The sequence below is a fragment of the Rhinatrema bivittatum genome, chromosome 13, assembly GCF_901001135.1.
Source record: "Rhinatrema bivittatum chromosome 13, aRhiBiv1.1, whole genome shotgun sequence".
In the NCBI taxonomy this organism is placed as follows: domain Eukaryota; kingdom Metazoa; phylum Chordata; class Amphibia; order Gymnophiona; family Rhinatrematidae; genus Rhinatrema; species Rhinatrema bivittatum.
In genome coordinates, this window is record NC_042627.1 from 54,901,699 (window position 1) to 54,917,825 (window position 16,127).

Consider the following 16,127-nt stretch of genomic DNA (forward strand, 5'->3'; position numbering starts at 1 on the left):
CACTTTCATTTCTCCTGCTTACCAATCTACTTATAATGCTTTCAGAAACAGTGTCATGCTGGGTCAGACCATTAAGCCCAGCATCCTTTTTCCGGCAGTGATCATTTTGGGGCACTTGGAAGCCCTTGACAGATCCTCTCTGTTTACCCACAGAAGTAAGAGGTGATGAAGATGACTGCACATAGCTAAGCTGTCAGCCAAGGGTTCATGTTTCTTTAGTCTTTTACTTTTACTTTTTTTTTTAACGTTTTGCCTCACATTAGCTCATGGGAATGCTCTGGTTGGCCCCATTGATGCTTTTGTTGTTAGACCCACAGCAGCAGCTGTGCCGAAGACCTCTGGAGGGGCATTGCTGGGTTCCTCGGAAGGGGAACAGGAGTTTCTTGGATCCCCAGACACACAAACACAGCCTGAACCATGAGAAATAAAACGACAAAGGATGGCATCACTTTCCATGTAGCTCCATGATATCACAAGCAGGACCATCAGTCTGAATTTTCAGCAGTCGCTGCAAGCCTTGGAAGCCAAAGGCTGAAGTGCGGACAGTTGATGAACAACTGGAGATGCTGTCCATTAGGCAAGGAGTGGGAGGGGGATTTGAGAGCCAGGATCCTTCTGTATGACTTCAGGGTTACCAGTACTAATAATCTGAGCCAAGGTTTGTTACATTGGAGGGAATTTGGGAGGCTATCACTGCTTTGTTGTTACACAAGGCAACTTCTCTCTCAGCAGCATGATTTTTGATCAGTTACCCAAAATTGTGAGGATATTTTACTACATGAGCAGAAGCTGGTCAACGTGGAACCCGAAGTGAATGCTTTGCAGGAGTCTGGTGGCTCTTTCAGTGTGTGTCACGTTTTTCTTAAAAATAAGGTTTAAATGTTGGAAAATGTTGTTTGTCAAAGGAATATTAGGCTTATAAACTTTGCTAGATAAAAATGACCACCACCTTAGGATATGTTGAAAAAAGTATGTAGTGGGGATGCTTAAAAACGCCAGAAAATGGCTAACCTCCTGTTTCAAGAGCATTCTACTTACCACCTTATAAAGAAGAGAGAAGGAACTGGTTCTAAAGATTCTTTGTGCTACTTCCTTTGATGTGCTGAACTTGATGGCTTATTTGGAAAAAATCAATATGGACAGACTGTGAACTAAGGAAGCCGGGATTCAAACCCTGCCGATACTCCTTGTAACATTGGGCAAGTCACGTCACTTTCCGCATTGCCTCATATGAGGTACAAACCTAAGACCCTATTTACTAAGCATTTTTCCCATAAACAGAAAATGGGACAAAACCTTTAGAATGTGAACCCTCTGGGAGAGATCTGCTTTGCGGTGGCTGACCAATCATGAAAGGCAGAATATACAGTTATAAAAAAAAAAAATCAAAAAAAAAAAATCAGTGGATGAAAAATTCTTTTAGGAGAATTTTCTTTCATAATAAGGAAGTTCCCTTTTCCAATTTGAAGGTGCATATGTTCCCCAATTTTGCTAAGGCAACCAGACCAAGAGGAGAAGATTTTTATTGATGAGAACAGAAGTCTTTGAATTGGGAATGCTGTATTGGTTAAATTTTCCATGCAGACGTGTAGTTAAAAATAACGCTATTGCGTGCATCCTGCTAAATTTTTAATTACCAGAGAAGTTCAAAGATCCCCCATCTGTTTCTTCTTCCCCTGTTGAAGTGTCATCCCCAGGAGACTGAATATCACACTTAGATAGAATTATAATTTCTCATTAGGCTTTTTCTTTTTTGTGGTACCTGCAGTATATTTCTCTTTGGAATTGTGATTTGGTTTTTGATGAGTTGCCAGCGTGACAGCAAGGAGATGACATGTCTTTGTCTTTTTATTTTCGTGATTTCTCAGCATTGTCAGATTTTTTTTTCTTGGATGCAAATATAAAATTTCAATAAGCATGAAAATGAAAAAAAAAAAAAAGTTAGCCAAATGTAACTGGCTCTTAACTATGAATGGACCCATCTTCCAAAAGTTTGTCTGAACCGTTTTTTGGTTTTTTTTTTACTACTAACTTTGACCACATTGTACAGACAATAAATCTTTTAAATTGTGCACTGACTGAAGAAATGTTTTCTTAAATTTGTTTTAGGTCACCTAGGATAGTTTGATTTCCTCCCATTTCTTGTACTGAGGTTGGTACCTCACCTCCTCAATATAAGTTAAAGCTCTATGCCTTGCAACAGGCACCTTTTATTGTTTAAACATGTTACTCCACACAAACTTGGGCAAGAGGATTTTGAGACAAATGTAATAAAGCAATAGCTAAAATGGAGACAGTCACAATCCTAAGTAGCATTTTGTGCTTCTGGTGACATTCTCAAACTACTCAACCACCCATGCTGTGATCTATGACTCATTAGAATCCCGTGATATCTAACAATCTCAGATCAGCCAAATAGCCATGACTAGTACTCGTGATTTAAACACCAGCTCTAAGCCAGTATTCGCTAGGGGTGTGCAGGGGTAAAAAAATGTTTTGTTTTTCATTACATTTTTGGGGTCCCCCCCATGAATTTCACTTTAATGTTTATTTTGTATCTTTAGGTTAAAAACAACAAAATAAACTTTAAAAAAAACACAAAACAACAAAAACACAAAACAGGAAAAAACAAGAAACTGGACCTCCCATCCCCACCACCTCAAAAATGCCAGGGCCAGGGCCAGGATCCTCCCCAGCCCCCACTTACCCAGTCTGGGGGTGGGGGGGGGGATCTCTGGCAAGGCCTAGGCCATGACCTCAACCTATGCAAATCAAGGCACGGTGGTCTGGTCCAGATGCCCAGGCCTAGGCCCGATGCCAGGGCCTCAGCTAAGTCCCGATGCCTGGGCATCAGCCTAGGCCAGAGCCTGGATACAGGCCCAACACTGGATCCAGAGACAGGGTCCCAATGCCTGGGCTTTGGCCCAGGTCCAGGCCCAATGTTGGGGCCTTGTCTAAAGGCCATATCCCAACACCTAAGTCCCGATACCTGGGCCTTGGCCCAATGCCAGGGACTGGCCTAAAAGCTGGGTTCAGATGTCTGGGCCTTGGCCCAAGGTCAGACCCAGTCCCGGAGGTAGGAGAGTCTTCCTTCTTTTTGAAATGATGCCATTCGCTAAGGATGTGCTGGAGGGCACCATTTTGCTGTATGGGCCCCTGCGTCGGGCCTGGGCCCGGGTTCTGGTTTAGGCGAGGCCCAGGCAGCGGAACCTGACCATTGAGACCTGGTCTCAACCCTACAAGCCCAAGAAAAGATCAGATTTTCAATCCAATTTCCTGGGCTCATATTTGATTACAGTCCAATAAAACGCTTCCTGGATAAGAGGCAGTGCTTTGGATAGCAATCATTGATTGAGATTATTTTGACACATGCGATATTATTCACCTCATTTTCCTTCAGATTATCTATGGTGAAGGGAAGACATGCCACTGCTTAATATACAACTCCTGCCAACCATCTCAATTACAGATTTTTTGGTGCCTTCAAGTTGGCCTCGCAAGTTAGATTAGCTAGACATGTATGTAAAAATTGCGTCAAATACTTGTTAATTTAAAATATACATGTGCAGCCTTAGAGGTCCTACTATTGAAGTTTGTATTTAGAAAAGAGTAGCTGTCTTTGTTTAAATAAAATACAGTTCTGAAATTTTGCTTTGAATAGCAGTACATTAATCTAGAACATGAATTTCAAAGCCTGAAAAGAAAACAATGAAAAGAAAGCATTTCAAATTAAAAGTCCTCATTTCAGACAGATTAAGTTTGTGCTTAAAAAATGTGTCCTACATTCTAGATCTCATGGAGTACTTACACAGTTTCTCTTGTGAGAGTTTATGCCCAGGGGTTCAAAAATGCAAACAGTATTTCCATACGATGCTGCAATCTGAAATCAAATAAACAGGACTTCAATAGTCTAGAATATCTTTTACATTTTTGGATCTCCACTAATTGCACTTGGATCACTATAAGCACAAAAGGCATATGAATCTCTTATCAATTTCCCAGGAAACTTAGCAGTGGAAGATAATATGCAGGAGGTGCTTCGCTTTGTACTCAATTTTAAAATTTCCCCTACCATTTAGAAGCCCAATCCCCCAGTCTCACAAACTTGCTCTGCAAATGCTTGCAATCTGTTTATGCTTTAACTAATTTGAATAATTTTGTGCTGTGCATAAATTTGATTGGCTCACTCTTTACTTCCTTTTCCAGATCATTAATTGTGAAGTGTGTCCTACTGATGATTTTGTTTCCAGTTGTAATCTGCCTTGAACCTTTTGTCCATAAGGCAGAATAGAAATTGCTTTAAATAAATTAAAATGTACAGACATCAGAACCCCACTATTTTAACTCTCTCCACTGGGAAAAATGATTACTTAGTCCTTCTCTGTTTAACCAGTGACCGATCCACAACAGGAGACTACCTCCTATTTAAAAAAAAAAAAAAAAGGAATTATATCAAGATAAATGGAAATTAAGGGAAAAAAATATCCCAAAAAATTCAATTATACATTTATCTTGAAAATTAGTCCACCATTATTGGGAGAGGAGTATAAAGGAGAGCAAAAAAAAAAAAAAAAAAAAGGTGATAATCCAATGAAAAATGTGGTTAGTATGTAGATGGTATCATGTCATACACTGGACAATTCAGCTTTCCCTAGAGATTAATTACTCCTGCAAGGTAAGACTAGGAGGCACAATCACAACAATCTTTACAGATGCAAAAAACATTTTCTTATCAAGTAATATTTGGATATTTCTCAACTTCTGGAAAGCTCAGAATCTAATGCCTCTAAAATAGCAACCTTATTGGTTCAGTTGGCTCTTGATACTGATAGAGTTTTTCTACTTAGGCATTTTTTGAAACATCATGATGCATTATTTAAGGGCCGCAAGATACTGATGTTTCCTGATGTTGCTTATGTTACACTAGGAAACAGTTTCTGACCCAAGCTGCTGCAGATGGCTGTAAATCAGTGGAAATGATGCTGCAGGATCCTCCTCTCTCCAATGGTGCCTATTAGGGGAGACCTCTCCTCGAGGGGAAGAGACCTACACTTCTGGGAAGGTTGTTGGGCTCTCTCCCACCAGCAAAACATCCAATGAAGTCATCACCAGGGTTGAAGCAACTACCTCTCAGGCCATGAAGGCATCTATGGGACCTTGTACTGATGTTGCAGAAGCCTCAGGTAAAGAGGAGAACACAAGATTTTCCCTTTCGCTTCACTATACTGGATGAGTGCAACGTTCACACAAGTCTGCCATCTTAACTCCTCCCCTTCCTCCAAAATGTGTAAATTCCACACCATCCCACGACGTTTTAATCTCTTTTGGTGACTCTCATAAGGGACTATCAAATACTTTCTAAAAATCCATATGTGCTAATTCGACCAACTCAGTTTTATCCACATGCATAGTTACTCCCTTGAAGAATTCTAATTGGCTCATAAGGCATGAGCCCCCCTATGCTAAATCCATGCCATCTCTTCTCCATTAAGCAATATTTATCCATATATCCAGTAATTATTTTCTTAATCATGGTTTCCACCCCGGATGACCCCCGAAGCCCTTTTGAGACATGCAAAATATCAAGAATGCCTTATATATGCAGCTTGTCTGTTGGTGACCTAGTTTCTACTATGCTGTACTACTCTGTATGATAAGGGCTATTAGTCCCTGTAGTCAGACATAATAGGGTTAAAATCAGACCAATCACAGTGCACAGACACTGGCAGAGCAGTCTATGCTGAAGTACTGACAGCCACGAGGCAGAAAGTGAAATCCCGTCCAGAGAAGAAAGTCACTTCCACACGTGGGCAACCTGAATGCACCTTTCCTTCTTGTCAATAATTGCCAACATATTAAAAGTGATAATCCTAAAAATCAGACTAATTTGTGGGCCATGAAGACCAAAGTTGAGAGCTGCAGTATGAGAATTTAACATTTCTGAAAGCTCATTATCCATAGCCAGGCCCAATAGAAGGAAGCTAAGTAACTGAAGGCACCTATCTGCAGACCCCTATCAGAACCCCATTGCTGATAGCATCCTAGTTCGGTGCATATAACTGAACCCCTACTCTTAGAGAAGGGGCTGTTTTTTTATTCAAAAAGTGTAAAATTACAACAAAACATAAAGCAGACTCCAGAAATAAAGCAACAGAGCTAATAAACAAGAAAGTTGATTTCTTATAGAATCTATGAGATTCTGTTTTAAAGAGAATCTGAAACATTTAGATACAAAAGATAAAGTTAAGCTAGACTAGAAAAACAAACAAACTGTATTTAGACTAGTCATTGTTAGGAACAGTATTTGAGTTTCTTTAACGCTAGCATCTACCTTTGAAATGAGCTCTATGCAGGATATATCTCTGGTGTACCCTGTTTCCAAAACGTCTGACTCCTGGCCCGGTGTCTGAACAATTCTAAGACCAAACCCAATGTATTTGAAAATAACAATAATAATGGGAAAATCAAAAGAACATTCTGACCTCCCAAAGCATTAGGTCCAAGCTAAATGTCATTCGTCATCATCATCTTTGTTGCCAAAATTGTTTTAGCACCCCTGTAATGGATAAGGGTTTTGATCCGAATGGCTTTCCCTCTCACAGATATATTGGGATAATCTCTCTGTAACATCACATTAGGAACGTCATCATCCCTACAAGCTATATATAGGATCACGGAATCATGCCATCTTTCCTGGTACCTCTGAGAAAAAAAAATAACATTCTTGCAGTACAGTTCTTTTTTTATTTTTTTTATTTTACTTTATTTAATATTCTCCGAATCTATCCCGTAAAGCAGTGGATGGGAGATAATGAATGCAGTCTCGCATGTTTGCCACCACTTTCAGCCTATGAGGAGGGGTATATAGTACAAGCTAGTCACATGAAGCCACAGTGATGTAAAAAGAAGACATCATCTTGCTGCATGCCTAATTTGTAATTTTATGCTGGTGCATTAATTTGGAACCAAAAATATGGCTAGAGCTCCTCTCATCCTAGTTACAATGCCAACAAATAAAAATTTGGTGCTAAAGAAACAGTTAAAGGGAACACAGCAAGAAGAGAGACGCGGGAAAAGAAAGGGACCATCGGCCAGAATCACTTATCATAGAACCTTGAGCCATTTTTAAAGCTACAGGACCGCTTTGGAAGAGCAGTTTCCACAATTCTGCCTCTGTGCTGGACGAGTAGTCCTCCTACTCGCACAGTAGATTAAACTTCTGGACAAGAGTAGGAGGCACTGCTGCTGTAATTCCTTTCTCTGCCATGAGCAGGGCAGTCTCCCAGAATAAGCCTTAGCCTTCATAAACATAAAAGTATATGTACGTCATGAAACATTAGAAATGACCACATCAGTCGGCATGCACCATGACAGACACTGTCCAGACAACTGGTAAAAGATCTGGCAAGCAGACAAGCTGTATGTCCCAGCATTATGCACTTTCACTCTTTAATCTGTAAACACCCTAAGAGGGTTGGAAACCGTTTTTCTGCATTGTCACCAGGGGAGCTGTGCAAGGCTGCAGAGGATTCCTTTCTTACAAATTGCTAAATTGTAACAATGTACAACCTCCATCGGAGTAGTTTCACTGTAAAAGTCCTTTAGATACTTCTAGATCAGGAAAATTAAGCTTATTAAACTGGCAGGTATGAGTAGTTGTGCCTCTCGTTACTAAAATATAATCTTAGGTTATTTCACAGATAAGGGTTTCAGAACACATTAAATGTAAACTCTGGTACCAGGTTTCAAACCACTTATTTGGATTATTTCTATATTCTTTTCAGCTTCAATATAATACTTCAGAAACTGTTTTGGGGTTTTTTTTAAAGTTAACTTCAGACAATTACCACTTTACATTCTTTTCTCCTCTATGTTTAATGTAAATTGTTACACTGTTCAAACTTTAATTATAATAATTGATTCTTTTGAATTTTATCATTTCAGGTCATCACTTCAAAAATATAAATATTTTCCAGATAAGTATATAAGGTGTATGTTACTTGACTAACCCTTTACTAATGTGTCTATTTTTCTCTGTCTTAGATAATTAGTGTTTGCAATTAAAAATGTCTTTTGTATTCCTCATTTTTAAAGATGGCACCGGCCATCCAGTGCTCTTACCATGTGACAGGGGCCGGCCAATGGCACGGATACCCTGTCACATGGTAAGGGCAAAGGCCCATCGGCGCCATTTTTATTAGTGGCAGCCAACGGCCCGAGAGCAGGAGATCGCTCCCGGGACCACCACTGGACCACCAGGTAATTTAAAATGTTTTGGAGAGGGGGAGGGGAAGCTAAGGGACCTGTTTTGAAGGGTCAGGGTGGGTTTTTTGTTTATCGGCTCGGGCACAGCCGATAAAAAAAAACCCGTTCGGGCCGCACGAAAAAAAAATTCACAATGTGAATCAGAACCGGAACCGATTCCGGTTCCGATTCACATCTCTACTAAGCTTGCGTACACTACACTGTTTGATAGTGTGGACAGGAACACAAACTCTTTTCTTGACCTTGTCGTCTCCGGGAACAGTTGTGTTTCCTACTATGCGATCTTAAACAAATTAACAAAAGAAACTAGCTTCCTAAGACTGCCAAGCTTCCACAGACTAATATGTTGCCCTGCACTTCGTCATCTTTGTGTACTTGTAATCTAATTAATTTCAAAAATAAAGGTTCCCTGTTATAGAGTCCATCAAGCTAGGGAAAGAGAACATAATAGAAATTTCATCTCTGTGAGACTTTCCACACTCCAAATGATGTCAAATCTCCACCAAGGTGTACTGTGCTGTTCGTATATCTCACTCTACATGCAAAACTGGCCCCTAAATCACCACCTAACCTCGACCTATTAGATGGCCCTCCTATAGAGATATAAATAGGTGCACACAGGGAGGCCCTCCCCAGAGATGCTCTCTCTCTCTCTCTCTCTCTCTCCCTCCTCCACTCCTTCTCCCCTCTCCTCCCCTGCCCCCCAAGCCCAGAAATGGCCAAAATGCAATTCTAAAAATTTATCGGGAATTGCCTTATGGCCATTTCGGGCATATTGCACAGCCTAACGCCAGGAAAAAAGGTGTAGTTATTTCCGGAGTTAAAACCGTGCAATAGCATGCCAGAAGTCTAAGAAGTAGGATGGGAGAGTTAGAGTGTATAGCAGCAAATGATGAGATTGACATAACTGGCATCACAGAGACTTGGTGGAAGGAGAATAACCAATGGGACAGTGCTATATCAGGGTACAAATTATATCGCAATGATAGGGAGGATCACCTTGGTGGGGATGTGGCACTTTATGTCCGGGAGGGTATAGAGTCCAACAGGATAAAGATCATACAAGAGACTAAATGCTCAGATGAATCTATATGGGTAGAAATCCAATGAGTGTTGGGTAAGAGTATAATGATAGGAGTATACTACCGTCCACCTGGACAAAATGGTCAGACAGATGATGATGAATTGCTAAGAAAAATCAGGGAAGCTAACCAATTAGGCAGTGCAATAATAATGGGAGATTTCAGTTACCCCAATATTGACTGGGTAAATGTAACATCAGGACTTGCTAGAGACAAAGTTCCTGGATATAATAAATGACTGCTTCATGGAGCAATTGGTTCAGGAACCAACAAGAGAGGGAGCTATTTTAGATTTAATTCTTAGTGGAACGCAGAATTTGGTGAGAGAGGTAACGGTGGTGGGGCCACTTGGCAACAGTGATCATATCATGATCAACTTTAAACTAATAACTGGAAGGGGACAATAAGTAAATCTGCAGCTCTAACACTAAACTTTCAAAAGGGAAACTGATAAAATGAGGAAAATAGTTAGAAAAAACTGAAAGGTGCAGCTGCAAAGGTTAAAAGTGTTCAACAGGCTTGGACATTGTTTAAATATACAATCCTAGAGGCGCAGCCCATATGTATTCCACACATTAAGAAAGGTGGAAGGAAGGCAAAACGATTACCATCATGGTTAAAAGGTGAGGTGAAAGAGGCTATTTTATCCAAAAAAAAATCCTTCAAAAATTGGAAGAAGGATCCATCTGAAGAAAATAGGATAAAACATAAGCATTGTCAAGTTAAGTGTAAAACATTGATAAGACAGGCGAAGAAAGAATTTGAAATGAAGTTGGCCATAGAGGCAAGTAACCTATCATTAAAATCATCCATTGTACCTGAAAACTGGAGGGTAGCCAATGTAACCCCAATATTTAAAAAAGGCTCCAGGGGCGATCCGGGTAACTATAGACCAGTGAGCCTGACTTCAGTGCCGGGAAAAATAGTGGAAACTATTCTCAAGATCAAAATCGTAGAGCATATAGAAAGACATGGTTTAATGGAACACAATCAACATGGATTTACCAAAGGGAAGTCTTGCCTCACAAATCTGCTTCATTTTTTTTTGAAGGGGTTAATAAACATGGATAAAGGTGAACCAGTAGATGTAGTGTATTTGGATTTTCAGAAGGCGTTTGACAAAGTCCCTCATGAGAGGCTTCTAAGAAAACTAAAAAGTCATGGGATAGGAGGTGATGTCCTTTCGTGGATTCCAAACTTGTTAAAAGACAGGAGAGAGAGAGTAGATTAAATGGTCAATTTTCTCAGTGAAAAAGGGTAAACAGTGGAGTGCCTCAGGGATCTGTACTTGGACCGGTGCTTTTCTATATATATATATGATCTGGAAAGGAATACGATGAATGAGGTTATCAAATTTGCGGATGATACAAAATTATTCAGAGTAGTTAAATTACAAGCAGATTGTGATACATTACAGGAGGACCTTGCAAGACTGGAAGATTGGGCATCCAAATGGCAGATGAAATTTAATGTGGACAAGTGCAAGGTGTTGCATATAGGGAAAAATAACCCTTGCTGTAGTTACATGACGTTAGGTTCCATATCAGGAGCTACCACCCAGGAAAAAGATCTAGGCATCATAGTGGATAATACTTTAAAATTGTCGGCTCAGTGTGCTGCAGCAGTCAAAAAAGCAAACAGAATGTTAGGAATTATCAGGAAGGGAATGGTTAATAAAATGGAAAATGTCATAATGCCTCTGTATCGCTCCATGGTGAGACCACACCTTGAATTCTGTGTACAATTCTGGTCGCCGTATCTCAAAAAAGACATAGTTACGATGGAGAAGGTACAAAGAAGGGCAACCAGTGGAGTTCCACTAATAATGGTGTAACCTGATCCTTTCTTTTTACTCCATTCCACCGCATCAGTCAGACGCCCCAGAGCAAAGTCAACATGACCGAGAAAAACAGAACTGTGAGTACACTGTTTTAAACGTGCTTGCTGGGCAGACTGGATGGGCCATTTGGTCTTCTTCTGCCGTCATTTCTATAAAGGGGATGGAACAGCTCCTCTATGAGGAAAGGCTGAAGAGGTTAGGGCTGTTCAGCTTGGAGAAGAGACGGCTGAGGGGGTATATGATAGAGGTCTTTAAGATCATGAGAGGTCTTGAACGAGTAAATGTGAATCGGTTATTTACACTTTCGAATAATAGAAGGACTAGGGGGCATTCCATTAAGTTATCAAGTAGCACATTTAAAACTAATTGGAGAAAATGCTTTTTCACTCATCGCACAATAAAGCTCTGGAATTTGTTGCCAGAGGATGTGGTTAATCCAGTTAGTTTAGCTGGGTTCAAAAAAGGTTTGGATAAGTTCTTGGAAGAGAAGTCCATTAACTGCTATTAATCAAGTTTATTTAGGGAATAGCCACTGCTATTAATTGCATCAGAAGCATGGGATCTTCTTAGTGTTTGGGTAAATGCCAGGTTCTTGTGGCCTGGTTTGGCCTCTGTTGGAAACAGGATGCTGGGCTTGATGGACCCTTGGTCTGACCCAGCATGGCAATTTCTTATGTTCTTATGCTATCGCACGGTGCAATATTGCCCCTCATTTTACTAAATCCCGCCCAAACTCCTCCCTGATCCAACCCCTCTAAAAAATTTGCATTTGTGCCATGCGTTATCATTCATAACACATGCGTTAATTCGTTATCGTGTGCATTAAATTGCCATAACATATTTTGATGAATGACCCTGTAAGAAAGCAGAATAATTTCTATAGTTCAGCTGGTTTTTACATTTAAGCTGACTAAAAATAATTTATCTTGTCAGTATTAAAACATTAATAATTCTCATTCACTCTCAATTAATGTTTACTAATTATTAATTACTAATTATTCTGTTTACTAATGTTTACTAATTATTTCTAGTGTGTTTTTCACTCAAAAGGGGCTTCTGTAACAGAGCTCAGCAGCGCAGTTCTTCTCTGACACCTTTCCTAGCACAGCACTACTCTCTGCTTAACTATCATTGATAGGAATACTGGATATAATATTATTGCTTCATTGATATTTATTTAAAAACTTTTCTATACCGTCGCTAAGTTATGTACCATCGCAACGGTTTACAAACAAACAAGCACAAAATAAGGTATGTATAGGTAGGTTATCGTACATTTTAACAGGTGCCAATTAAGTACGGTTACAGACTCATTAATAAAATCAATGTTTGAGTAGTGATGGTCAAGTCCAGGCATATTATTGAGTTACTCTTTATTTTAGTTTACTTCATAGCTGTATTAACATGCATTTTTAATAATGTCGTGTTGTTTATTCTCAACTGCGCTTCTCTGACTTGCTTTCTCTCTACCCTCCCGTTTCTTTAGGAAAGGCTTGTTTAAAGAGCCATGTCTTTAAGGTTTTCTTAAAAGATTTGATATCACTCTGTAATCTGATTTCAGTGGGCATTGTGTTCCATAGATTAGGCCCTGCCAGCGATAAGGCCCTTTCTCTTACTTGGGTTAGTTTTGCTGATTTTACTGAAGGAACTGTTAGTAGTGCTTTGTTAGCTGAGCGAAGGTTTCTTTGTGGGACATGGACTCGTAGGGCTGTGTTTAGCCAGTCTGGTTCTTTATCATAAATTAGTTTGTGTATGGTGCATAAGGCCTTGTATTTTATCCTGTATTCGAAAGGCAACCAATGTAAGTCTGCTAATGTTTCAGTTATATGGTCCCTCCTTTTTTTTCCCGTCAGTATTCTGGCTGCAGTATTTTGAAGTGGTCTTATTGATGTGCTGGGGAGTCCTAGTAAGAGTGCATTGCAGTAATCAGTGCTGGAAAAAACAAGTGTTTGTAAAACTGCTCTGAAGTGGGCAGGTGCGAGTAATGGTTTCAATCTTTTTAGGACCATAAGTTTTGCGTATCCTTCCCTTACTTTTAAGGATATGTGTTGCTTTAGATTGATTTCTGAATCCATTGTTACTCCCAGATTTCTTACTTTTTCGGCTAGTTCTATTTTCTGGTTATTTCTTAGAGTTATTAGGTTTTTAATAATTTCAGTATGCTTTCTTTCAAGGTGTAGGAATTCAGTTTTGTCAATGTTAATAACCAGTTCCATTTGGGTTAGTTGTTTTATTATGTCTAGGTACATGTTTGCTAGCCCTAGTGTTTTTTCAATTGTGTCATATATTGGTAGAATTAACGGAATGTCATCTGCGTCGATGTAATGTATTATCCCTAGGCCTACCAGCAGATGGCATGGGGCAGCATATATATGTTAAAGAGGGTGGCAGACAAAGCTGAACCCTGAGGTACTCCGGTTTCAAGTTTAAATTTTTCTGATAGAGTGTTTTTTATCTGGACTTGGAAGAACCTATTGCTGAGGTATGATCTGAACCAATATAGAAAAGTACCTTTCCCACCTATGATAGCACCTATAACAAAGGATCCTAATAAAAACCGATTAGCTCAGTTAATTAAAGGAAAAAATTAATTAGTTTAAAATCTGTCTTCAAATATATAAATTTATCAAAACAAAATTATGCTTTGTCTAAATTTGTATAATCACTCCAAGCCTCCTCACAGCTGAGTGACCAGCGTTCCATTGCCATGGTGACTCCTAGGAAACGGCTTCCATAGATAATTGTTGCTATGCCTCATCAGCTGTTGGACCTCCTTTTTGATGGTCCCAGCCTTGGAGTTTAAAATAAAATATAATAAAATCATTAAATAAAATATATTTCTTACCCAAAATAATCACAATCACTCCAAAACCATTTATTCTCACTCACAGATACCCTAAAAAGTCACCTATTATTTTTAAAAAAGTCCCCTGCGCTTCTCTGTATCAACGTTCTATTTTTTATAATAATTTTCTTCAAGAATAACTTTCAAGGAGCTCCTTTATTTTCTTCTGTGGTTTCCCTGGTGATTTACTTGCTTTATTGAGGCATTCCATTCCATTTCAATGAGGTGTCGGGGCTCTGGGTACAACAGGACGCACAACAAATTTATAAAACATTTTTTCATTTAAAAAATGGTCTTAACCAATTTCTCTAGGTGCCTTCACATGACCACCATCATCAAATATCTTATTTTATTTAATTTATATGGTCTTTAGAATCCTGTGGCAGCTGGGATTTTAAAGTGCTTATTGGGATTCAGAATTTCCTTATATCTGCCATCGAAAACGCTGGGTTTCTATAACACAAAATTGCACATTTCTCCGCCACCCCCCCCCCCCCTTTTTTTTTTTTAACAACTTAAAAGGTGCTCTCAGGCATCTCTCCGCGAACCACCCGCTGACGTCACCGATGTCGTCATCGGCGGGTCTTCGGCACCAACATCACGTTGCACCGGGACTTGCCTAAGGACCAGGTGCCATGATTTCCCCCCTCAGTAATGCAGCGGCAGCCCTGCTATTCCCGCGGTGACGTCGTTGTTTATTTAATTCCTGTTCCGCCCTGCAGTCCCTTGTGATTTGGAGCAGCCGTGGCAGTCTCATCGCTGCCTGCTGTGGGTCCCGAGGCACGTGCGGCTCTTCTCTTCAGTGCCGCGAGAGTTCTCAGGCTCCCACGGCACTTGAGCAGCCCCGGTGAGCTTGGCTGCAGCATCGGGGAAGCCTGGAGAGATAGCAATCAGCTGATCACTCTGGCTACCGGACGCTGCTTGCCTCTGCTCCCGCTCGCGGCTTTCTGCCATCCTCAATTTAAAATGTGGCAGATGTCGTTTAAACAGAGCCCAACTCCTCCTCTCTCCCGGTCTTTAAAAAAAAAAAAAAAGTTGCATCCAAGATCCTTGGCCTCCCGGACAACCCCAAACCCTTTAGGCCTTCTGAAAATAAAAATAATTTAAAAAAAATCAGGATGTTTTTACTGGGCCTCCAGACTCACACTACAGCATGCAGGTAATTTATAATGTTTTTATTCTCTCTCTTTTTTTTTTTTAATCTGCCTACAACTCCATTTGTTATTGCTGGGGGAATTCTGCGCTACTGTGGAGCACAGAATTCCTGCAGAAATTCCCCTCCTACGCCGAGGCTGTCCTGCTTACGGCGAAGATGGAGAAGGCCCCGGCGTGCCACGAGCAGAGGCAGTACCACTCGCAGCAAAGATGAAGCAGCCCAGGCGTGCCACGAGCAGAGGCTGTCCCGCTCACAGTGAAGATGGAGTAGGACCTAGTGAGAGTGAGTTAGTGTGTGTGTGTGTGTGTGTGGATGCCAGAGAGAGGGAGCCTATGTAAGGAGATTGTGAAGGAATGTTTATTACATGAGTGAGAGATTGGGAGCTGGTGTGTGTGAAAAAGGGATTGTGTATATGTGAGGGTTCTTGTTTGAGGAGCCTGTGTGAGGGTGTGTGTATTTGTGAAAAAGAGCCTGTTTGAAGGGTTGTATGACAGAGACATAGGTAGCCACTGTGAGGGTGTATGTGTGTGAGAGAGAGAGGGAGTCTGTATGAGAGGGAGTATATGTGCACGTGCCTGCGTGTGCATGTGTGAGAGAGAGAGAGAGACAGATACACACACACACAGAGCCTGTGTGAGGGGTCAAACTGGGAGTGGAGATAGAATGGAAGGGATTGAGCCTAGAGGGGGAGGGGAGAGATAGTGGCAGGTGGAGGAGTTAGGGCCTGAGAGGGCAAAGTGAAAGGCCTGGCCAAGGGAGTAGATAGAAAGGTGGAAGAGACACACTTACAGTGAACTTCTTGGGAAATTCTGCTGAAAATGTTTGACTCTGCATCTTTAATAACTTTTTTCTGTATTACATTTTAAATTAAAGACTATCATGTATATTGTGTTATTTTGACTAATATAAAGTGTGCAGAATTTTAACATTTTTTGTGCA

The 16,127-nt window shown here is 40.4% G+C and overlaps 1 protein-coding gene across 2 annotated transcripts in view; it reads right to left on the bottom strand.

The window, feature by feature from the left end:
- DMXL2 (Dmx like 2) overlaps positions 1-16,127 on the bottom strand; it is a 199,409-nt gene that overhangs the window by 143,496 nt on the left and 39,786 nt on the right. For both annotated transcript variants that reach the window (XM_029575476.1, XM_029575477.1), the window contains exon 3: positions 3,809-3,880. In XM_029575476.1, coding sequence (XP_029431336.1) covers positions 3,809-3,880 — 72 coding nt within the window. The remainder of the gene's footprint in view (positions 1-3,808; positions 3,881-16,127) is intronic.